The sequence below is a fragment of the Leptidea sinapis genome, chromosome 4 (assembly GCF_905404315.1).
Source record: "Leptidea sinapis chromosome 4, ilLepSina1.1, whole genome shotgun sequence".
Lineage (NCBI taxonomy): Eukaryota > Metazoa > Arthropoda > Insecta > Lepidoptera > Pieridae > Leptidea > Leptidea sinapis.
Window position 1 is genome coordinate 9,692,183 of NC_066268.1, and position 26,746 is coordinate 9,718,928.

At 38.2% G+C, this 26,746-nt stretch overlaps 1 protein-coding gene across 4 annotated transcripts in view; it reads left to right on the forward strand.

Annotated features, from left to right (window-relative positions):
- Positions 1-26,746, forward strand: part of LOC126979685 (neurexin-1) — a 212,862-nt gene that overhangs the window by 181,818 nt on the left and 4,298 nt on the right. For all 4 annotated transcript variants that reach the window (XM_050829128.1, XM_050829129.1, XM_050829130.1 and 1 more), the window contains exons 18-27: positions 146-346; positions 780-896; positions 1,326-1,504; positions 9,025-9,196; positions 13,940-14,157; positions 14,730-14,909; positions 19,123-19,229; positions 19,976-20,196; positions 23,069-23,383; positions 26,216-26,358. In XM_050829128.1, the coding sequence (XP_050685085.1) occupies positions 146-346; positions 780-896; positions 1,326-1,504; positions 9,025-9,196; positions 13,940-14,157; positions 14,730-14,909; positions 19,123-19,229; positions 19,976-20,196; positions 23,069-23,383; positions 26,216-26,358 (1,853 nt within the window). The remainder of the gene's footprint in view (positions 1-145; positions 347-779; positions 897-1,325; positions 1,505-9,024; positions 9,197-13,939; positions 14,158-14,729; positions 14,910-19,122; positions 19,230-19,975; positions 20,197-23,068; positions 23,384-26,215; positions 26,359-26,746) is intronic.

Genomic DNA, 26,746 nt, shown 5'->3' on the forward strand with positions numbered 1-26,746 from the left:
AACTACAAGATTTTTTATGAATTAATACGTTAATAAAATGCAATTTTTTATCTTTCTTTTATTCATTAGTTAAAATGACAGCAAAGTCTTTTTCGTTGCAAATCCCCTCGACCATTGAATTATCGATGATATTTTTTATTTCCAGGTTCAAATCTAATGTTAGAATTAGACAGTGTATTATATGTGGGTGGTGTACCCAAAGACATGTACACAACATTGCCTGTAGGCGTCCAGTCCCGGCAAGGCTTCGAAGGTTGTATGTCGAGTGTAGACTTGCCGGGTGAGTCGCCGTCTCTGATTGAAGACGCTGTTGTTCCTAGTTCATCTTTAGTCTCTGGTTGTGAAGGTAACGCAAACTTTTACTTTACTGTTTTTTTTTTCGTTATGATATTTCAAGATCAGTTTTGGTATCAACACATTAGGTAATTCTTAAAGTGATGGGAGGCTCCCTTGCACAGCATTTTGAGGATGATATTTTAGGTTGTTTCGTAAGGTTCAGTGGTAGAATTCAGCGACAATGAACAGGTCAGACAACTGTTCGGAACACTCTCCGTGGGACATTACTGAGGTGATCTAGACCAGAGATAAAGGATAAAAATCCAAATAGGACAGGCCTTGCGCCATGTAGGGCTCTAGAATGTTAGCCGGCTTGAAGTAGTGTCTCACAATTCACACTTCTTTCATGGAAAGATTCCCATAGCACACTTTTTAATGCTTTGTCTTTTGTAGACATATGTTATAATTTTAATTAAAAAAAATTTATGTTATACAAAAACCAGGTCCAACGAAGTGTACTCATAACGCGTGCGCTAATAAGGGCGTGTGTGTGCAGCAATGGAACACATACGTGTGTGATTGTGACCTCACCTCGTTCACCGGGCCTACCTGCTATGACGGTGAGACTTTATTATAATACAGCGACGTATTTACAGCAGAATTAAATGGTGTAAGAGCTAATACTGAATTTAATGCTCAGTTATAACAGTGCGTACCTTCTTTAATTGATTTATTAACCAGGGAAACACTGCCACCCCATCTATGCGAATTGTTCATCTTTATTCATAATCTTCTTTGATTATACATTATGTTTAAAGGTTTTTTTAAAACTAAAATTATTGACACTAGCTTGTGAGTTACAATCATAAAGCTGTTTCAACAGTCGTGACCTCGAACGACTGAAGTCATTATCGAGTGGTCGATAGTGATCGGCACATATAGTATATCGAACTACCCTTTTTTAGTCTTTTTTCATTTAATCATCGTTACTATTGGTGGTTTCATGTTTCGTACATAACATGATATTAAGAAATATTTGATAATTGTAGAATCGATAGCCTACGAGTTCGGCCCTGGTAGAGGTATAGTGACGTACACGTTTCCTCCGAGCGCCGTGGCGGACACAGAGGCGGACAAGGTGGCCGTGGGGTTCGTTACCAGCAAGGCTGATGCCGTCATCCTGAGGGTCGAGTCCTCAAACACGCAGGACTACATGCAAATGGAAATCGTATGTGTCTATCTACATGAAGCTTTATTTGTTACGTAAACAAACTAAAATGATTAAATTCGATCTCAATTTGTTATTTTAAACTGATAACCCTCACTTCTTATGAAAGATGCGGGACTCGAACCCACGACAAAAGACAACAAGAGTTGAACAAGACATACCAAGATTTACGAACCATACGTCACTCGAACGGTTGGCTCAGGTGGTAAGAGCGCTCCAATCTCTTGCGGGCATGCGCCAGGAGGAGTACCGGATATGTTAATAACACCGTACCCGTACTCCTCCTACAAAGGTACGGTATGGTACACCGTGTGGTTTTAGTCGGTTCGATTCCAACACACCACCCTACCGAAACCCCGCTGGAGTGACGGCCCGTGGGGGTTTCACACGTATTAAAAAAAAGGTGATAAGAGCGCTCGAACGGAAACAGAGAGGTCGCGGGTTCGAGTCCCGCATCTTTCATAAATTTTGGTTACAAATTTAATTAATTTTTTTTAATATTAGGATTTCCAACAACAAGTACACTAATACAACAATAAATACAATACAATTAAATTAATGCTAAGTGTCTTTTCACTTACAGGAAATCACAGCATGCACAGAATTTTACTTAATTAAGATAACAACACACTCAGTTATGTTTTTATTGCATACATAAAATAGTAGCAAAATTAGTAAGCACAGATTTAAGAACCTGTTTGGGTAATATTTATTTATTTTATTTATTAATTTCTTATTAACAAATAACATATTATAGGTAACACAATTATTGTACATACATAAACTCATTTGAGTTTTACCGTGTACAATAAGGTATACTATATTAAAGATATGTCTTTCCAGAATAATTTTCTTAAAGTTAGCGAAAATATATAAGGAGTCCTTGTTATGATCATACAGGGTATACATTCGTGACAATGGGCAGAATTTTCTTAGATTAGTGCGACAATTTGGTAATGAGAAAAAGATTTGTCGCTGACATGATCTTGGAATTCTATTTGGTATACAAAATCTAATTTTACTGAGCAAGTCGGGAGAATTAATTAGGCTGGTGCATAATTTTTTTAGAAATGCTAAGTCCAAATAATTTCTTCGTTCTTCTAGGGAGTTCATGTGGAAAAATGATAGTCGTTCTTCATATGTTTTAATCTTTTTAAGAACTCCACAACCAAACGCAAGATGCCATACAATCTTTTTTTGGAGACGCTCAAGTCAAGCAACTTTGGAATACCTGAAACACTCAGAGATATCATTAATAAACATATTAAAGAGTTGTGGTCTGAGATGCGATCCCTGTGGGATTCCTGAGGTCGCTATGTATGATTCCGAAGTATACCCATTGATAACCACTCTTAGTTGTCTATCGCAGAGATATGAGCGTAACCAACTCAACAAAAGATCCGACACTCTATACTTCTGCAATTTGTATATTAAAATTTCTTGATTGACGGTGTCGAATTCCCTGCTGAAGTCTGTGTATACGGCATCAATTTGTGCTTTACCATCGACTGCTTCCACAATTTTTTCAGTATACACAACACGGTTTGTTGCTGTCGATTTGTTTTTAACGAAACCATGTTGCCTAGTATCTATTAATTGCGATAATTGCCACGGAATTTTTTCACAAATAAAATATTCAAATATTTTAGCTTAGATAGATAAAATAGCTATGGGTCTATAATTCGAAACCAAGGATTTGTCTCCATCCTTATAAACGGATACTATCTTTGTTTCTTTCCAAACCTTTGGAAAGATCCCGTTTTGAATAGAAGTGTTAAAGATTATTTCTAGAGGAACAGATAGTTCAGCAGCTAATTTGATCAAAAACACAGGTGGAATATCATCTGGGCCCACACCCTTCGGCCTGTCTAGTCGTATTAGAGCTTTTTCGATTTGGTTGTGAGTGATATGTACAGTAGGAAGAACGTTATTGCTCTCATATGTAACATTTTCATCATTCAGACGTTTTAGTGAAGGCCTAGTATAAACCGATGAGAAATGCGAAACGAATAAATTTGATATTGCTTTTATCTCAAAATTCGTGGCCATAAGACATTTCTGCCGGATAGACCACCCATTTCATTTTTAGATAACTCCAGAAATATTTTGGGTTACATTTAATTTGAGCTTCGACAAAGGAAATATATGAATTGTAGCAATTTTGTATTTATTTGCAATTTTACTTTATTATGTTTTTTTTAAAGATATCGAAAATTCAAATGGAGGTTGATGTGGATCTATTTTAGATATTACTTGAGATGCATTCTGTAGGTGAACACAATAGGGCATGCGTAATAAAAGCAAGTCAAGTAACCGGTTATTTATGTTAGGCAAATTGTTAAATTGTTTTAGATCGTTATACATTATAAAGTCCCAAAGCATTCTTTCCATATTACACGAAATATAGGATGGGGAATCGATTAATGCTCCATTATTGTTAAACCACTGTAAGGTGCCTAGATTAAAGTCTCCTAACACCATAACGTAATCTTCTAGTTCTAAAACCCTGCTAGCATCGTCAATAAAGTGTTCAAGTATATTTGGTTTCAGTGGTTATGGCAAATATACGGCAGACAAATATTAATATTTTTATTATTTACCGAAGTATTTAGTTTAACAAAAACATCTGCTTCCATTATCAACAATACGCTTAGACTTCAATTTATTTCAAATGGCAATTAATACTCCCCCACCTTCAGTTTTGCGGTTACAAGGAGTCACTGAACGATCTCTTCTATAAAGAACATAACGGTCACAAAATATTTCCCTATCATAGACACTCTCATTAAGCCAAGTCTCGCATAACACAACAATGTCATAGTCACATTTCGTTAAGTTACAGTAATTCGTATTTCATTTAATTTTGATTTAACTCCTCGTACATTCTGATAATAAATTTTTAATTGATCGAATATAATTTATTGTGTGCTAATACTTTTAAATTACAAACCACAAAATTATACAATTTAGTATAATTTGTTTAATACAACATGGTTCTTTATATATTTAAAATCGTCTGATTTGCGCATGAAAATCTTGCCATTTCTGACTCAAACATACTTGTAGTTCTTTTCTTTGGCCTTTAGTTTTGCTGCAGCATAGAGAGCTTTGTTTCCAGGTGACAGGTGTTCAACAACACATTTGTTCTCCTGAGTGCCACCCATACCGAGATGTTTGCTATTCATCTTATTGGTGGGATTATTTTTGTTGTACTTAATAGATGCGGCAAGAAAAATGTCCCTGAGTCGTGGCTAGCGAACTGCACAACGATGGATAGAGGTTGTGTATTTGACGAGTTCATTTTGCCGATACGTGTTACATTGTGTATATTGGTGTCAATAACTTCACAAAATATCACCTTACCACCATACCTAAGTTCACGATTGTGTTAACAAGATTCTCTCCTCCGAATTCGGGTACACATTGCACCTCGATATTAGATGATCGAGATTGCTGCTCCAAGATATTAAGTTTCGAATTCAATTCCCTTAAGGTAATTTCTAACTCTTCATTTTCTTTATTAATTTTATCAACAACATCCAATTTTGTCAATACCATCTTCTTCATATCCTCGTATTGATGACTTAAGAAGTTCATAAAAGTCTTTATCTCCCCTATTTCATCTATAGCATTCTGAACAATTTGTTGCACTTGGGAAGAAGTGACGGGGCTATAATTGTCCTTCAGATCAACAGTAAGTGTCGTCCCTGGTGAAGGTTTCTTCCTCGTTGTGATGTTCGAAGTTTCAACTTGTAACGTTGCTTTAGTAGCCCGTACTGGAGTTTTTTTTTAAATATAAGAGGGGGCAAACGGGCAAGAGGATTACGGAATGGGGAGAGGTGAGGCAGCCGCCCATGGACATCCGCAACATCAGGTGTGTCAATAATTGCATCACCGGCCTTTAAGGTGGGAGTATGCTTTTTTCTTGAAGGTTGGAAGTTGTATCTGTTCGGGAAAACCGCAGCCGGTAATTGATTCCACAAAGTGGCTGTGCGAGGCAAAAAATTCCAACAAAACGCGCGGTTGTGGAATGCCAGACGTCTACGTGGTGCGGGTGGTACTTTGCACGTAGTGTCCGGTGGTGAAATTCGGCCGCTGGAATCAACCCGAATAGCTCCTCTGAGCACTCCCCGTGATAAATGCGGTAGAAGATGCAGAGAGAACCCACATCTCTATGCAAAGCCAAAGAATCAAGCCGATCGGAGATGGCTTGATCGTCGATGAATCGAACCGCTCTTCGTTGTATGCGGTCAAATGGAAGAAGCTGGTACTGGGGAGCACCCGACCAGATGCTGGAGTACTGTCCTCAGACAGTACTCCATGTGAGGCCGAATTTGCGCCTTATAAAGTTGCAGGCGGTGGCTTTTAGTGAAAGTACTATCTCGCCTCACTCAGTACACTAAGCTTTTTTGAGACCAGTTCGGCCTTATTTTCCAAGTGACCACGGAACTGAACGTCACTCGATATATCGACGCCAAGTCTGCCAATACAGGCAGTTAGAGGAGTGATCTCGAATCGAGGGGATACGACAAAGGAGACTTTTTAGTGGTGAACTCACAAACTTGTGTCTTCTTGGGGTTGAATTGGACTAAATGTTGTCGGCCACATTCCGAGACTATCCAAAGCATAGTCTCGATTTCAGACACAAGTTTGTTCCGGTTCTCGTCGATGCTATCCCGGGACATATTGGCACGGCCGGTGTAGGAAGCATACCCTGTGCTGTCGTCTGCATACAGCTGATTTGCAGCATATCATTGATATGCAAAAGAAACAGTGTAGGGGATAGCACGCAGCCATGCGGGACACCATTGTTTATGGGTTTTAAGTCGGAGCATGCACCGTTGAAAACAACCTTGATGCTTCGATCGGCAAAAAAGCTAGCGACCCATTTGCACAACTTCCCGGGAAGCCCATAGGATGGCAGTTCCGCTATAAGTGCTTTATGCCACACCCGATCGAAGGCCTTCGCTATGTCCAAACTCACCACCAACGCCTTTCCCTTCGACTCAACCGCTTGCGCCTATTTATGGGTGAGGTATGCAAGAAGATCACCAGCTAACCGACGCTGACGGAAACCGTACGGGCAGCTGGTGCTCCTCTAGGTAACCCAAGAGCTGGCAGTTGATGATCGCCTCCATTACTTTCAAGCAAATGGAGGTAATGGCAATGGGGCGGTAGTTGGACGGATCTGAACGTGCACCTTTTAGGGATCAGGTGCACTAAAGCCGCCTTCCATAATTTCGGGACTACGCCTGATGAGTAGGAGAGCCGGAAAAGACGGGTAAGGACCGGCGCCAGTTCCGGAGCATATGTTCGCAGCACTATCAGGGGAATGCCATCGGGCCCGCTCGATTTATGAATGTCCAAGGAGAGGAGCGCCTTTAGCACGGCGCCATGCCGGGCTTTTACCTCCGGCATGTGTGACTCGCAATGCGGAATATGCGGTGGTGGTGCACCTTGGTCATCCAGAGTCGAGTTGGACGCGAAGAGGGAGTCCAGGAGATCAGCTTTCTCTTTCGCGTCATGGGATAGCGAGTCATCATTGCTGTGCAGTGGCGGAATGGCTGGCTGGCAGAAGTTTCCTTGGACAGCCTTGGCGAGCGACCAGATTGCACGAGTTCCCGAGGGAAGGCGTGCAAGTCTCTCACCAATTCTGCTGATGTGCTTCGACTTCGCGTCAGCAATTACTCTTTTGAAGGACCTGGAGGCATGATTGAAGTTTTTTTTTAAGTGAAATTCACATCCTTAGATACCACCACATTGACCCAAGCCTGATAGCACTCCTGCTTTCGGCGAGAGGCCATTTTGCAGGAGCGGTCAAACCATGGTTGGGACCTGCCAGCGATAGGCACAGAGGGGGATGAATGAAGAGTTCCATACCTTGCAGTACCACATCAGCAACAGCGTCAGCAGCGGCATCTGGATCACCCAGCCAAAAACAGATCTGCCTCCACGGGTAGGATGCAAAAAAGTACCATACCTCGTCCCACTCTGCTGACCTTTAGTGCCACACGCGGGGACAGCCTAAGAGGCGGGGCCGTGTTAGGCGCGTGATCGGCACGGTGCTCCGGATTAGGCAGTGGTCCGACGATCCCAGAGGAAGGTCAACGGAAACTTGGTAGCCGTCCGGATGTCAGGTCAACAGAAGGTCCAGCAGTGAAGGTGTATGATCTTCTACATCTGGGATTCGCGTTGGCGCAATAACTGGAGATCGGTGGTACGTGAGCCAAGCCATTCGGCGTGTTGGTCGTTAAAATCGCCAAGAAACACGATCTCTGCAGTGGGGATTTGCTCCAACACAGAATCTGTAGCCATTTGGATGTGTTCGAGGAGCCAGTCAGTCTCTGCGTTACCTCTATAGGAACTATACAGGGATGCGTAGAATCGCGGATGGTAATTGCAGTCTACACGCAGCCAGATGATGGATTGGTCCTCAGGCGTCGAGAACAGACATCCTCCCTGACGTAAACGCACACTCCAGCCCGTGGTATAAAGGAGTGTTCCAAATTATACCCCGGGTATGAAAGGTAAGATGAATCAGTCACAGAGGATATCTGTGTCTCGGTTAAAAGAGCAGGGCCGGCTTCGCCATCTCCAGGTGAAAGTGGACGGTATTTAAATTTGAGCGAAGCCCCCTGATGTTGCAAAAGTCCACAGCAAGTGTGGAGGAGGGTGGTTTGAGCCTCATGCTCTGTTTGCCCCGAATCAGCACAGATTTGGCTCCTCCAGAATACGCGGGGCAGCCTCGGCAACCACTATTAGGTACAGGCCCTAATTGTGGACACCCAGGAATGGATTCTCCAGGGCTGCATAGCCTGCTACCGTCCTGGAGTAGTCTATTTTTTTAAGTCCTTGCTGCCATTTGTATTTTTGTGTAGGCCTCCGGATAGTAAAAATGTCTAGAATTCAAACCACAGCCAGTCTGTTCACGGAGTTGGATAGCATTCAATTAGATATTTGCAAAACTAAGTTGTTCTACTTTTTCGACATATTCTTTACATCAGCTGATTATCATGGTTACTGTTCACTAATATATATATATATATATATATATATATATAAATTACACTGAATGAATGTGAATTGAACACAGTTAAAGTTAATATGGAGAAGAAGTGCATCAAGCTATTTGGTAAATAAAATGCCATAAAATATATTAAAATAATAATAATTCTGTTTCAATGACACACACACAAAAACACATATATTATAGAGGTATACGATAGAGATAGCTTATTGAAAACAGCCGTAAATCGTCAACCGTCAACGTATCGACAACATTTAAAAGTTTACACTTAAAAATATAATGAATTTTGGTCGTCTTTTGACCTCTGGGCGATGATAATCACAAGTTACACCAATCCCAGTCGATTCCTTATTTTTATTTGAAGATAAAATCCATTCGATTTGGTTGCAAACGTTTCTACCAATTTTAATACTATCTCTAAAACATTAGTTTTGATTTATTTATATACACACAGTAAGTGTCATCTGTAACGAACTATCAACCAATCCTTAAGATCCGAGGCAACCTTTTCATGGTGTACAACGTGGGAGACGGTGACCATCCTCTCGGAGACGAGGCGGCCAGGGTCGACGACGGCACCTACCACGTGGCCAGCTTCGTGCGGAACGGCAGCAGAGCGGCGCTGCAGCTCGACAACTATGCTGTCAACATCCGACATCCTCAAGGTAGTACCACCGCGGTAACAAATCTTTTACGCTGCTGAAAAAAACCGTTTTAAAATGTGTTATCGTGCTATCATTGCTGTCAAGATAAAGATATTTTGATAACAAATGTAAGCTACTTCGTAAATAATATACCTATTATTAATAAATAATATCATTTTATTTCGTTGGAATCCATGCTCTTCAGGCGCAGACTTGAAAATCCTCGCTCCTGATTGGACGGAGCGGAAAACGGCAATCCAAGTCAGTTACGCTAGTGGCCTCAAACCGAAAACACAGAAGTCAATATTCTGATTCGCCAACACTAAAGAACCTCATTTTTAACATTCTAACAGCTGATTTCTATTATCATAGGTAATATAAAATTGTCTAACGTCTAATAATAATAATAGTCTAACTCTATGGGATGCCGTAAAGTTATTTTTAGATTTGTATGTGCATGATTGGATCAGACAGATAAATGTTTATCTACTTAACTATATGGATTTGAAAATTAAGATTGGTATATTATTTTAATGTACAGCTGTCCTGTTGTTTTGTCCTGGTAACAGTTGCAATAGCGATGGACGTTTCGTAGATATCGTGATGACTACATAGGTGGAAATATGTTACTTTCACATATATGGCGGTGCAAGGCCAGGCACACGGTCAGGATCCTCGTGGGTGTCCATTATTGTGGACGTTGAACACGACACAAAGTACAACACAGTCTTATAAACACACCGTATTATAATCAACAACAACGTTACACTTCACAACGATAGCCTTATGATAACGTTAGCCCAATGCTTTTGCACTTAGTCAACTTATCTTTTGAACAAGGTTCTTTTCCCGAGATATTAAAACAGTCAGTGGTCAAACTACTATTTAAAAAAGGCAAAATAAACAAATATAGATAATTACAGACCAATCACGCTGATACCAATACTTTCAAAAATAATTGAGAAATGTACATAAGAATAAATAAATATTGGTTCATTAATTGATTCAAAATCACTTATTGAACGTCAAATACTACCATATACTAACGTCAAATATCCATTCAAAAAAGACTGCCTTAGACCTGAGAAAAATCGATGCAAGAAACTCAGCGGGCTTTTTTTATATATAAAGTATGGATAACAATGTGACATCGTGCCATAAACATTTATAATTAAAGAGCCTGAGTGTGTTCGCCTCATTCCCAGTCTGTGGTGTCATTAAGAACATCGTTTATGCTATAGTAACCTTTCCCACACAAACATTTTTTACAATTCTTTAAAATTTCGTAACACATTTGTCTTGCATATTTTCTGGGATCGTATTCTAGAAGCATATATGTAGCGTCAGGCCCCGGCATTGTTGTTTTTTTTTTAAATAAGAAAACAAACACAGAGTTTTCTCTCAATCACATGATTTATTCCAATTGTAATTTCAGTCTCTTAATTTAGTACGATTTTAATATACAAACTCAATAGATAAATATTCCAAGGCTACTCGGTGATTACGTAACGTGTGCACCGGGCAATGGTCGATGAATAAATCAAACGAGTTGTGCGCGCGCGCTGCTTTATACAGGCTCTGTGGTGGGGATCGGGGTGACACATCGTACGATCGTTCGACCAATTGCCCGTTGCACGTTGTTTTACAAAACTTGATAGTGGCGGCGTCACGGCCATACTGACATATGCTCGTCCTCGAGCGTCTTTTGAGCATCTGGGAACAAGACAAAAAAACTGTTCGTTGATCTTGACACATTTATCTAATCACGAATATATAACTAGTATCAATAACGAAAGATTACAACAATGTGCTGGACCGGCAAACCCTTCAGCATACTAGAACTCTTAAGTCCCTCTCATCAGTTTTAAAACCGGAGACTGGATAAATCCCTCTCATCAGTTTTTAAAACCGGAGACTGGATTGCGCTAGGCCGGAAATCTCTTTAGCTGTGTTAGATAGACCAGATATCCCTGTAGCTAATGCTAGACCAGATAAAGGACCTATAGCCAAAAGGCTAGAGCAAAATGCAACCCCTATAGCTGAGTCATCGGACTCTTTCCTACATTTTTTGATATACTACATGTCTTTCTCTTTTTTTATATATTACTAGCTTTCATCGCGGTGTACATTGGCATTAGTTACAATGCTGATAGAAGCTGGTGATTCTGATGATGAACTCTCTAAACTATTGCTATTAGCGCTAGGTACGTGAACTAGCCGACAAAGTGCTACTATTAACAGATATAGTGTCGCTATCAGAAAGTTCATCCTCAGCGTCACGAATTACAGCTAAGTTATGGTTAGCATCCGCCGTCACGGCATCATCATTATAAGTTTCAACTACTTCTAAATAACCTAATGTACTACTGGGTACTTCGCGTAGGTTCTCATGGGCAACTTTGTACGTTCGATTGGACCCGTTAACAGGCTTCAATTCATATCTATCCTCTTCTAGGACAGCTATGATTTTATAGGGGCCTTTGCTGGAAGTTAGTGGATAAAGGGGATTGAGTAATTTTGAAAAATTTGGAATGAATTGTCTAAAATATGTGGCTAATCCAATAAACTGCCAAACCTGTTTAGCTGCGGATTGTTTTGGAGCCTTTTGTAAGGCTTGAACTTTGTGCACATTAGGTTTGAGAGCTCCTGAGGACATGACGTAACCTTAGTACTCGAACTCCTTTTTCATAAAAGAGCATTTCTTAAAGTTAAACGAGAATCCGGCATGGGATAAAGTTTCTAGTACTTTATTTAGTCGAGAAAGGCCCTCATCAATGGTTTTCGATGCCGAAAGGACATCGTCCCCATAAACCAAGACCCTGTCATCTTTTAAAGGTTTAGGCGGAGAATTAATAGCCCTTTGGAAAACCTGTGGAGCGTTCTTAAGACCAAATGGCATCGTCAAAAATTCGTACTGGCCTGTTGGTGTGCCACTGAATCCTCATGAACCTTTACCTGGTGAAAGCCTGAGGCCATGTCCACAATACTGTAATAATGCGCTCCATGCAATTTATTAATTTGGTCACTGATTAGTGGAAGTGGGTAGCTATCCGGACGAGTATTGCTGTTGAGCTCTCTATAATCTACACGCAACCGATCTTTACCGTCTTTTGTTTTTACTAATAGGATAGGGCTTGAAAATGTGGACGCACATATATTACCATCTAACATTTCTTGAATCTTTTCATGAACGATATCAAGCTCTAAAGCAGACAAACCATATGGTCTCCTGTGAACTATCCTAGCAGGGTCAATAAGATCGATTTTTAGTTCACCGGTCTTATTGCGATTAGTTGGCAATGTCTGTATAAAATTATTGGAGTATTTTTTGAGTATACCCGACAACCGCTCTTTATCGCATCCTATGAGGTTGGTATCGATCTTCGTGAAATGGTGAGAGTGTTGTACAAGAGTTTGATATATTTTTCTTAACAAAAGTCAATTTATCATTACTAAGATGAACGGAAATCCTTACTTCTAAAACATGACGGCCTAATAAAACTTCTTCACTTATAAACTCATCTGGCAAAGCGTGATAAGTGATGTTAAAATTAAGGTTTTGGACTATAGTGGGACATTTAATTTGTAGCAGAGAAATCATAGTATTAGTACCTACACTTAAGAAACTTGCAATAGCTTTCCTTAATCAAACTACATTCTGAACAAAAGGCAATTTTATACCACTTATCTCAATCAATCCATGCGCAGCTCGAGTACACACGTTAACAATGCTTGCTGAAACTGGCGGCACCACCTGCACCATCTTCCTTTTTCTTGTAACGCATGAGGCATACAAAAGCTACGTGGCCGGGATTGGCACACACGTAGCAGGCGACACATGGACGAGGATTCTGCGGAGTTGCCGAGAAACGTGGTGGCTCTGTCTTGGCTGCCACTGAAGAGTTCCTTGCGACGAACCTATTTCTGTCGTGGCAAGCTAGGCCTCGATGGCCATGTCTACCGCAAAAGTGGCAGCTGCCGCGAAATGGAGTATTGCTTCTAAAGCGCTTTACGTCCGAATCAGACGAATCAATGTCTTTGTTACGTCTCTTTAATGTGAAACAACGCAATGTGCGAAATAGTTGGCTTTTGTCATTTATAACCACTGAATTCAACTCTCGACGAAATTTTTCATCGCACTGAGACAGCATGGAGATTGCAAAGCCAGTGATCACCTCCTCGGGCATTTTCTCTTCAGGAATTTTCTCAATTAATTGCCATTATCACATTCCCGATGCAGAAGGGCTCTTTATGCCATCTAATGGATATTTAATGATCTGACAAAAGAAGTCTTGAATCATCATCATCTGCATTCTTTTCTTTATAGCTGAGTAAGCATATTTTAACATTTCATACTGTACCATCTACCTGTACCTAGTCAATGCAAATAAAGTTTATCTTATCTTATGACTACGTTATAAGAACTTCGTGTACCCGGCATACGCGTGTGACACAACCTCCTCGCACGATGGATCTTTTCTGACTGCCCGCTCGGCGCTCGCCCGGTGCCCACTCTGGCCCGCAATCACACCCCACGCTAATTACACCAGAGCTAAAACGAATACAGAATCAACTTCGTACTCTCTTCTTGTTCTCCACGTTCTTGACTACGACACACATAAATATTGAAATACAGGTCGAGTACTAAGAGCGTCCTTTAATATTCAATTCTTTTTAGTGTCCCTTTTAATTTCATGGAGTTTCAAATCAAGTTTTAATGCTAAAATAATGAAATGATTTTGAAATAGTGTTATTGTACGACAGGTGGCCAGCAGTCCACAATCTTCAACAGTCTGTCTCGTGTGACCGTGGGCGGCGGGCCCGGCGGCGCGCGCTCGTTCAGCGGTGTGGTAGCGGGGCTGGTGGCGGGAGGGGCGCGGGTGTTAGACCTGGCCGCGGGGGGCGACCCCGGAGTGGCCGTGCGGGGCGACGTGCGTCGGGCCGCCGGGCCACTCGACAGGGACATCAACAGGATGCAGCAGGTGTGGTAGCTGTTGGACCTGCCCATGTGCCAAACTATAACATGAACGCGGGGTGTTTCCAGGGCAGGGAGAAGAGGACCTATATTAGATTTACACTTTATAAAAATATTTTTATGTTATAATATATGACTACAAAAAATCTAGAGTTTATGGTATGGTTTAATCAATATTTTTAAAGTCGGATTTTTGTAACACGCTTTCACAATGACGTTCTACACATAAAGTTGTATTACGTCGTATCAAAACGAAGGCGAAATATAAAACATGCCACAAATTACACCGTAATAAGCTCTGACTGCTACATTTTTGCACCGCATTTACTCGAGTTGTTTAAAATATCCTTGGTCAATTAGCAGCAATGTGAAACATTTATTCAGTTCAGGTTTAATTTGGACAGTAACACTATCAGACTGGGAATGATATGTCTGTGTGTTCCTGACGCTCAATAACGTCATTAAGTTTTTATATTCCTACTCAAGGAAAGTCCAATATAACTGCACTTGAAGGTCAACGTACTGACAGCAATGTCACGAATCGCGCACATATACTGAAGCCTATGTCGATCATTACAGACGCCACCATCTGGGTATGGCGGTGCCGGAGTTCTTGATGAGCTGGTCTACTCAGGGGCGGGGTCTGGGTGTCGCGATGATGACGAGGATGCCTGCGTGTTACCTGACGCTGGCTCCGGTGATGACCTCATCACGCCCGTCTACGTGCCTTCCACGCGGCGCCCGCCCACGCATCGGAAGGTATTTGAGCTTTCTAAAACAAATTTAATAAGTGTGGTCTTTTTATGTACTAGTGGGGCAAACGTGCAAAGGGCTGTCCTGAAGATGAGTAAATAACTTCCCATGGAGTTCTACAATATACAAACTGTTGTCGAAACAATTATTAAACGAGAATTGGCACCTATAGTAGAGAATCTCTCTGTCCTTCAGGAATTAAAATCTGGTGTAGAATTTCTTAGTGGCGAATACGACCGAATAAATAAGAAACTTTTGGAATCCGAAGAAAAAGTAATTTCTCTCTGTAAGGACAACATTTTGCTAAAGGATAAAATAAACGAACTAACCACAAGAGTTAATTTGCTAGAAACTTACATTGAATTAAGTGGCATACCGGAAAGTAAAAGTGAAAACTTGATCACCGTCGTAAAAAAATTATGTTCCACAGTCTTAAACCCTATACAGGACATGGATATTATTTCATGCACGCGAGTTAGGAAGATGAATGAATCCAATAACAGACCACGGTCTGTTATTGTCAAGCTTCCTACAACAAGAATTAGACATAACATTCTATCTGCAGTGACTAAATTCAACAAAAATAATTCCACTAATAAATTGAATTCTGCACACTTAGGCTACGGTGGGACCAAGGTGCCAGAGTTTGTTTTGGAACACCTCGCTCCAGTTTACAAAGCCCTACATGCTCGTACAAGACACATTGCTCGTGAGAAACAATAAAATATACATGGGTACGCAACGGCCGCATATTTGTTAGAAAAAATGATCAATCACCCTCTAAACAAATAAAGTGTTACGATTCGCTTAACAAATTGTGATCTGCCTATCCGTCAATCCCAATACAAATTACAAAATTCAATATCTACTACCAAAACTTTAGAGGACTCAAGTCCAAAGTAAAAGAAGTGAAACTAGCGATCTTGACATCAAACTATGATATTATTGTTGGAACAGAAACTTGGTTAGATGACGGAATTCATGATAGTGAGCTGTTTTGAGATAAATATGTTGTATACAGGAGAGATCGTAGTTCTAGTAGTTCATCGAAAGCAAATGGAGGAGGTGTTATTATGGCTGTTTCTAAACATTTAATTTCAAGAAGAGTCAACCATTTCGAAAGCACCAGCGAAGATTTATGGGTCTCAGTGGAATGTCGTTTCGACAATGATAAAGTCTACAAGGAAATACTGTTCTGTACACTTTACTTACCCCCTCCGGTTACGGCCACCACACTGGATTATATTCAAAAAAATTGTGGTTACGTAATGCAGTCTTATTCTGGCAAAATCATCTTCTAGGTGACTTCAATCTGGGATTTATCGACTGGAAATATGATAGTAACAGCTCCTCTCATTTGCAACCAATTAATTATAAAAGTAATTTAGGATACCGTTTAATCAATTTTATGTCCTTAAACAACTTGGTTCAGTATAATGATGTAAGAAATCAGAACAATAGATTATTAGATTTAATACTCTGTAACTTTGAAGGTATATCTGTAGAACATTGTGGGAGCCCATTGAGCAAACTCGATCCTCATCATCCAGCATTAAATGTAGAAATAGACACAAAATTATCATATTCGTATTGTATAAACAAACAAATTTGTAATTATTGTTTTAGAAAAGCAAACTATTGACTAGTTATTGCAGAGTTAAAAAGAATTAATTGGATGTCAGAGCTCTTACCTATTAAAGATGTCAATGTTGCCGTTGCAAAATTTTAAAAATTGTGATACTCTATCATCGAATCAACTATACCGAAAATTAAAACACGTAACCTTAAATATCCATTGTGGTTCACACGTGATTTAATAAAAATAATACCTGAAAGAGATAGAATTCGAAAAAGTATAAGATATATAAAAATCCTAAGGATAAGATAGAAGCAAAATTATGTAGTAAGCGGGTCGATTCCATGATTTCATCTTGTATATTCCGACTACATAAATAATACTGAAAAAGCAATTTTTAAAAATCCTAAAAAGGTTTGGTCTTTTTCAAACAACAACGAGGTAGTGTTTCAAATATGCCCGCAGAAATATTTTTAAATGAAAATAAAGCTCATACAGGACAAGATATTTGTAATTTCTTCGCTCAACACTTTTAATCTGTTTATTCTACGTCCTATAGTTCTATTAGTCTTGAGTAGTCTCTTTTCCCCAGCTATCTCTTAGTAACATTGTCGTAACGGAACGAGCCATCGAGAACACTATAAAATTAATTGACGTTAGTAAAGGTACTGGACTGGACAGGATACCTCCAATATTTATTAAAAGGACAGTAAAGCAGTTAACACTTCCTCTCAAAATTATTTTTGAAAAATCTATTAATGCTGGCATATTTCCTACTGATTGGAAGATTGCGAATGTTGTACCCATACACAAAAAAGGTGATAAATGTAATATCAAAAACTATAGGCCCGTATCAATCTTAAGCATATTTCCTAAGATATTCGAAAAGAATATTTGTCCAATTTTAACCAGACACTGGAGAACGTTATGTCGAATGCACAGCATGGTTTCCGTATTCCTATATCCTATATCAGGCGTTCCTCAGGGTTCACATCTTGGTCCTGTTCTTTTCAACGCTTTTATTAATGATATTTTGGATCAAATAACATCTAGTAAATGTTCTATGTTCGCAGACGACTTAAAAATTCATAAAGAAATTAAGTCTCATAATGACATAAGACTACTTCAAATTGACCTGGATAATATTTGCAACTGGTGTTATGTAAATAAAATGATACTTAATCGGGAAAAATATGTACATATCTTTCAAGATCACTAGAAATAGAACTGAGACTGCATCATCTTACGTCGTTAATAATGTTCCTTTGGAATAGGCGTCATTGGTTCGTGATCTAGGTATAGTTATAGACAAAAAACTAAATTTTATTAATCATATTGATAACATCATATTTAAGTCTTGGAAAATGCTGGGTTTTATAAAGCGTACTTGCAAAGATTTCAGAAATCCATTTGCAATTGTGTGTCTTTACAATGCATTGGTACGAAGTGCACTTGAATACGTTTCACCGGTTTGGAATCCCCAATATAATGTCCATATTGATAGATTAGAGCGTATTCAACGTAATTTCACTCGCTTTCTAGCTTTTAAAGACAAAACCTGCCCTTATCGTGCAGACTATAAAACAAGACTGGACCATTTCAATATGAATTCGTTGGAGATAAGACGAAAAATAAATGACGTGTCTACTTTACATAAAATTATACACGGTAGAATCATATACCCAGAATTTCTTATAAATGTAAATCTTACAGTCCCTAGATATAGACCAAGATTCCCTATTAAAAATATTTTCAGCCCAACAATCAGCAGAACTAATATAGGTAAAAACGCCCCCTTAAACAGAATTATGAGCTCTCATAACGATATCACTGCAAAAAATGCTAATTTAGATATTTTTCATATGAATTATATCAATAAATTTAAAACCGACTGCATTAAAATATTAAGATCTTAGTTATGTAAGTTAAATATAAAAAGTAAATTATTGTATTGTTGTATAGTTATAAATTTTATAAATCTCTTTTTTTTTAAGTAGAAATGTATTTAAGTCATTTAATATCATCATTTTTGTTTAACTCTTCATTTCTTTAATTTTATTATGTTTAATTGTTCATCTTTGTTATTCTTTTCGCAAAAAATTATTGTAAATGTTGTTTACACCTGTAAAGACATGTCATATTGTACCGTAATTGTAATTGATAACGTGATTTCTAAGGGAATCTCTAGAATTCACATTATAGATGACCCTAATCGCCCTTTTTTTGCAAAACGAATATTGTTTCGATATGAGCTGCTTTTCCCCATAGCAAAATTTCCTATGACATAATGCTATGGCTATAACTGAAAAAATCTGTCTTGCTGTGAAAATTAAAATTTAATTTTTTAATACTATACATTTATTTTACCTAAATTCTATGAATATCTATCAATATTATAAACAAATAAAGTGTTGTGTACGAAAACAGCAACTTCACATTCTTTCGAGGCTACAAATGGCAAATCGTTAATGTAGACGAGGAATAAGGACGGTAGGATTGAACCCTGAGATACGCCCATCCGCATTACAGCTCCTGATAAATGTTCAGTATTAATTACTACTTTGTTTATTTGACTTATATTTTTTTATGTTTTGGTTTTTGACATCTGGTACAAAAATGTTTTATATTCAAACAAATCACTAGGGAGAACCAAGTGGAAAGCTAATGAAGCCATGTGATGACGAGGATTGTATCGAAGGTTCCGGTTCCAACGGAGAAGATATCACTGAACCGGACCACGGCGTCACAACGTGAGTTATAACCATGTTTTAGTCATTTACAATAATAAGTTTTGTATTGTGTATTGTCTGCGTTGTGCTGGAGGACTCTATAAGATGGAGATTTATAAATGGACCCAGGCATAAATATAATCGCTTAACAGAGGAAAAACACTCATTCCCTCTGTGATAAAGTTTATAATATGTCTTATGTAAGCTAGGCCAGGCTATCTGTAAACAAATAAATGATAACTTCATTCAGCTGTTTCGTGTTTGACGTTTCTTCTATTATTCAGTGTAGTATCTTATGCTAGGGTTACATTTTTATTGTAATCGAAGTGCAGGAAAAGTATGTAGGTGTTCGCGATTTTTTTAATTCTAGGTTCTATAATAATTATAAGAATTTAATATACCTTATATCTTGATAAGCCCGTAACCTGTACCATCATTGATAATTTCTTATTCATTAATATAAATTCATTTAATATTATAATTTATATTTATTGCAGTATGACAGCAAATTTATTGAATATTTTGGTTATATATCTAAATTAATTTATTTCCATTCAGAACATGAGAAAAAGCAGTTTATGGGCAAAGAGGTACCTTCTCAGACCCCCATATCTGTGATGACTGATTTTCGATTTCACAGTTTCTCGTCATGTCAAAATTCACAGACAACGGGTTATCTAACCCTCTTGTATGCTGCGTGTATAAAATTTAATATAAATATTTACAAAAGTTATTTTTTTTTCGATAACTCTTTGTTTATATTGCAGCGCTGGTGTGAGTTCGACACATAGCATGACGTCACCAACTGTCGCGATATCGACGGAGCATATTGACAAGACTATACAGGGCTCCACAGACGCTGCGACCGATACGACCGGCGCTACCGGCTCTACTAAGAGCGACACCACACGTCCAGATCATGACAACATGCATGCAGCCACAGTTGGCACCGTGACCACACCGAAAGGTGGAACAACACCAGCGGAAGGTAAGCTTCATTTTGAACCGACTTCAAAAAGGAGGTGGTTATAATTCGATCGGTTTTTTTTTATGTATGTACACCGATTACTCTGAGATTTATGATCCGTTAATGAGATTTCGTAGGTATGCTTGCTATGGAAATTAAATAAAACAATTTCTGACGGCCAGTAGGTATGGTCTCATACCACACTTCATCCACTAGACCTTGGTCTGCCCTTTTATACAAGGTTTGCATCGACCTTTGGCCCCAAATGTTGGAAAATTATTATATCCATTAAATCTGACGTAGTAGTTGGCCTTGCAGTAAGAGGTTTTTTTGATGGTTTTCTTTGGTGCTGGTGGCATAAAATCAGATTTGTCTGATAGTTGTTGTCTCCCAGAATTAAGTAGCCCTCGTATTATATGATAATATATAAAATCCAGCCGTTGTTTACGCACATATCCAAGATCTGTGAAAATATTGGCAAGTAATTGCTACGACTTTTCATTGCAGCTCTGTAGAGGGCAAGCAACATGTTCGTAAGATCTACACCTCCCATGTGCGCGTTGCAGTGCCTGATGATGGTGAAGCTACTACTGTAGGTGGCGATGGCACAGGTGTTACAAGTACTATTCGGTTAATCCTAGGTCTTTTGGTGACGGAGGAATGGATGAAAGAAGAGTATCTTGAGCTGAAGAGTTCATGGAAATGGTTGTGCTGGTACTGAAGGGCCGGAAACGAATGTCGTTTGCACGTTTACAAGGTCACATTTACCGTCAGAAAGTAAGTGAAGATTTTGAAGCGAAGATCCATTACTGAAGAGCATTTGAAAAATAATATTGCCAAATTCACAGTCAGACTCCGAATTTGCCTCATCAGTTTGATGATTTTGATGATTGATTGGGTTCTGGGACCAAAGCTAGTATTTTTCTGCCCATTGAAAGCACATGCAACTTATTTAACTAAAAAAACAGAAAATAAGCTATGCTTTGGTAAGCATAATGAATCGCTTATGCATTTAGCAGTGTGCTCGTGTAGATACAGGACGATTCTGTAAAAGTTCTTAGAGCAGTTGGCAGTGTCTACCACGAGATACATTCGAAATAAACACAAAACTGTCGGACACTTGGTAATGTGCACGACGAGATACACCCATTTAAAATGTGAATAAAACCACCAACCAGATGATTATTTATACTGCAAATTATTTAATTTATTAGAAAAACAATTATATTTTATAATTTCACAAAAACATGCATATAATAACCATATAATACATTATTTTTTTAAATTTTTACCTTTTTCATAGATATGGTTCGTTTTAATGAAAAAATGATAGACTGAGAATTTTTCAAACTTTGATGTATCTGCAGAGATACATTTATCAAGAAAAGGGTTGATACCATAAATATTAAATTTTATTGTACGATTTTACGTTGAAACCATGTTTTTATATATAAAGAAGAAGCCCGCATTTTGAATTTGAATTAGCTGATTTTGGTGTAAAAATAAAATTTATAGATACACTGACTATTCTGTCTAAAATAAAACAAAAGTATCAAACAATTCCAATTTGACTCAACATCTGAGTAAAGACCAGTGTCTCTATTAGTTTTTGAAGTGAAGACTTATGTAGGCACATCATCACGCTAAAGAAATGAATGTGTGACAATAAGTGAACACTACGATACAATTGACAACGACCGCTCTCAATACTTCAATATCTTGAAATTGTTTAATCACCTCGTAGAAGCCCGCCCTGATTGTGATCTATTTACTAATAGACTTGAAGTGTTGGTGCGGTTGCTGCTCTAACTTTGTGAGTCCTCGCATAATAGCGTCTAATAACTAGTTTAACATACTTGATTATTGTAATTGGTGTTGTAACCCTTTTAATCAAAATAAATAAATAAATAAATAATAAATCTTTGACTTTACGTATTTTGAAATTGTCAAGAATTCGAATTTTTATTTTATTTAGGGTCTGTTATATTACATGACACACCTAAATGGTTTGTCATGTTATAGCCCTTAAAATTAATATGATTATATCAATACGTTGATTATTAATCGATTGTCGTTGATTATGACATTATTGCAAAGGCCGGGAAATAGGCAATTGCAGGCTGAGTATGAGTTTGAAGGCCGAGCCGTAGGCGAGGACTTAACTTAATACGAGACAGGCAATTGCCATTTCCCGCCGAAGCATATATAGTGCTTTTCTCAAAAGAATGCAGGGCAATAAAACACACTATTTATATATAATAAATTCCCATAATTTTTCAAGTTTATGCCGTTTTTAATATGATCTGTACAATTTGGCATGGAATAAATTGCCCATAATGTTTTTGGCTTTTTAGTTTTAGAAATCTCATTAAAATACGCCAAAAATACTGTTTCGGAGAAAATGTTCACTTTTTTCCAACTCATAAAATTTTCGTGTACTGTCTGTGAAGCAGATTTCCATTGCCAATTTGGCTTCTGATGTTAAATCTGGTGGAGTACAATCAATCTCCATTTCAATCTCTGAAACGTTGAAACTCATTTTAATTATTATTAAATTTATATTTATTATGTAGGTATGTAAATAAAAAATGAAGACGAAAATTCAGCTTTGCCGGCAATTTTTTTTATCATCTGTGCCGACAGGAAAACGCAAAGAGACTATGATATGCCAAGAATAACAAAAGAGATCCAATCTAAGAGTATTTAATAACCCCAGCCCGCCGTTTTGCAGGAGCGTGGTAATGTTTCAAATTCAAAAAACTCTCCTGCAATGGATTTGATTTTCTTTGTCAGAAAATACGATACTTCGCGGGTCCTTTCTTCGAAAGTAATGAAAATATTTCCATGCATGTTTGATTAAAGAAAATACTTCATCAAGTAAATTATATTGCAGAGCACACGCACACAAGCAACCAGTTCACACCTACAGTGACACGCCATACTGAGTCTACGCACACCACCGACTCAGAGCACATTCCGGACTACGAGGACCATCGACACGACGCTGAGACGCACTCGCCCTACGACGTGCACCGGGTGCCGTCTGTCGACCGCACGCCCGCCGGATACCCGGACGACGGCGACCGGCTGCCGGGCTACCCGGGGTACAACGGACACGATCCGGAGATCACCACAAAGTGGTACCATCCTAAAACTACAGACAATAAAGTGGTCCCACAGCCGTCTGAATTCCTTGCTACATTGATTGGTAAGTTTATTATGAAACGAGCCACGATTAATTTTGATTTGATTTAATTTAATTACATTTAATTTAAATACTTGCCACGACATACTGAGGCACTAGCTATGTGTACATGTGTGTGTATCCAATGCCTCAGTATTGGGCAGTCAGGCTTATCAACAACACTCATCATGGTGTTGGTGCTCCCCCGCACCCTGCGCATGAGCGATGCGACTCGTTTCCGCGTGACTGCATATAAGTCGTCTGTATGTGCGTTCGCAATCATCGCTGATGCGCTACGATGACGGGGGAGCCCCAACATCACCCTGAATGCGTTATTGTATTGGATTCGGAGAACATTGTACGTCTTCTGCATATATTTAACTCACAGGCTGCATGTGTATAGCGCTTAACAAAATGCTTTGAAAAGTGTGACTTTAACGTTTAATCTACATCGTGCGAACCTGCGAGCCAACACATTACATCGGACCGCAATGGCTCTCCTTTCCCTCTCTATGTCTAGTTCGTCCTTCAAATCCTCGGTAACAATATGGCCAAGGTATTTGAATTGCGACACTCTTTTTAGTGCCACTCCTTCCGGTGTGACTAGCGGAACATGAGCTGGTTTTTGTGAGTTCGCCCGAAACACAAGGAGTTCACTCTTCTTCACATTGTATAACAGACCGTGCCTCTTTAGATAGATATGCCAAACCACCGAAATCTTTTATGGAGATCAGTTTGTGAAAATATAGTTTTCCGTTACGAAAAAGTCTCTGTGTCATCTGTATAATTAATTTAGTATTTAGTTTCCTTGCTACAAAAACCTAACATATTTGTTCAATTGTCTCTGGTACTTGTCCCGTCTGGTCCCATTTTAATTTGGTCCAGATCTGACAGTGGAATCCATGAGAAAACCATAAAAGTCTTAAATTTTATACATACGTATAGCAAAGTGGATGATAAATTTACGAATAACTCAATATCGCGCCAACCGATTTCGATGATTCTTTTTTTATTGGCAATGATATACTTCAAAGATAGTTTGGTGAGAGTTTGGTTAGGTTCTGTTTACGGAATCCATGACAAAGTAACGGAACTCTTCAATTCTTAGGAGCAAATTAACGATACTCCACCGAATCTTTTTTATGCTATCCGGATATTTAAGTCATCTGCCATAACATAGTTATGATCAAGTAATTATCGTAGTCGAATATGATGATCAATGGGACTCTTTAACGACTTACAGTAAGGGTGCGATCAGTAGCAGAATTTCTAACTCTCTGTAATCAAATTGCAAAGCTCTTACGTTCATTGCTGAATGGATTTTTAATTATATCTACACATGTTTAGATAAATTGTTAGTTAGTGTACTTCAAATTGACTAAAAATGATAAAATAAAATAAATATTAACAAAAAAACAACCGACTTCAAAAACACTATTCCAAAACAATAGATATAATGTGCACTAAAAAATATAAAAATAATTGCGTATTTTTATACAATCTAATTAATTTATCTAATTCTAGTTACGATTATTGTAATTTTTGGAGTCGGTGTCATGTAAGATAGGTTTGTACATACATAGTTATAGGTGAGATGTATTTGAGCCGTGTGGAGGCGAGAGGAGAGAGCGGGTCGCGGCGGAAGGACACCAACTCCAAAAATAACAATAATCGTAACTAGAATTAGATTGTATAAAAATACGCAATTATTTTTATACTTTTAAGTGCACATTATATCTATTGTTTTGGAATATTCTATGTATATGTATAATAATATGTATATGTATGTATTTTAAAACCTTTGTGATAAGGTGATTTTAGTGAATTTGTTTCTCCAACACAAATAAGTAATCTGTGGATTATGTAGTTTATTATACACGTATTTATATTATAATAATTATAATTATTAAGTAAGATGTCATATATAATTGTTTGTTTGTTCCCAATAAAATAAAAATAATCTTAAAAAGTAGATACTTTAAACTGTATCTAGAGCCTTTTGCTGGCAACGCATGACAATAGGCCAGATTTTACTTTAGTGTGCGTGTTAGGTAAATAAAATCAAATCAAAATAACTTTATTCATGTAGGTCACGGAAATGACACTTATGAATGTCAAAAAAATATTTATCTTATTGAATCTACCGCTACTTCGTAAAGGGTTGAGCTAATGAGAAGAAGTAGCAAGAAACTCATTGCCACTCTTTTATGTCAATATTTACATTTCCATTGATTTACAAATCATTTCAATTACAATATAATATGTAAAATGATGCAACAAACACACTCAAACATCAGTAAGTCAAAAAAGTAAATGCAAATTAACACACACCGTAAATAAATAAAGGTATTCTGTGAGCATTTTATAAGCGATTATAAATAATATATATGTATATATAATAACTTTTAAGAATCTGAAACCGAGTCTCCAGCAACAGGATCATCCTGCCACCACAAGGAGCGCCCATTCACGAGCATGTCGCATGAGCCAGCCATCGCCTCCCTTAACCATATTTTAGGGAAGGGGACGACCCGTCCCATGTCGCCGCCACAAGCAGTGACATTTAAGCGAGCATGACGAAACCTGTTACGAGAACTCAAGCAAACAACAATAAAAGAATCCTAATCTACATATCAATCATTACTCACCAAATACCTCTACTTACAATTTGACAATTCTGCTTAAACTTGTTATTAATATTATAAATTTTGGCAAGTTGTTTTAGTGTGCGTGCGTTTGCTGAAAATAAAGGTTAACAGTTGGCCGCTATAGTCTGTCTAGATGTCTTAGCTTACATTCTTAACATACACAAATAATATATGTTTAAGTAAATTAATAATTGTTTCTACTTGACAGGTATCGTCTGTTCAATCCTGATAATTGTAATCGTGGTCGTCATCATAGCGCTGAAGCTAGTGTTCAGGGTGGATACATCGTACAAGGTGACGGAGGACAAGAACTTCCAGCAGGGTGCGAACGCCGCGCTGCTTGCCAACCAGGTACTGGTGGTACTTGTGGTAGCTTGGTGGTGATGACTTACTGTTACAATGATAAACGTGAACTAAACTTATTACAAATTTAAAACAATCTCTGTGTTATTACTAAAACGTTAAACATGTGTTGAGCACTTGTTTGAAAAAAAAAACTTCTAATACAAATCTGTGTCTTTCTGTTGTTTAGCGTTAAACAATCATTACACATTGCTGATATTTAAGCACGAGTCAAAGCTTGTCTAAGGTGTGCCTAACGGATATATTAATATATTCAAGGAAGATTTAGATTATATGATGACAGCTGACAAAAGATGCGTTCCATTGCTTTTGTTCTTGAACACTTCAGTTTATGTAATGTTTAACTACGTTTTAAATAAATACAAGCTTACCTGTT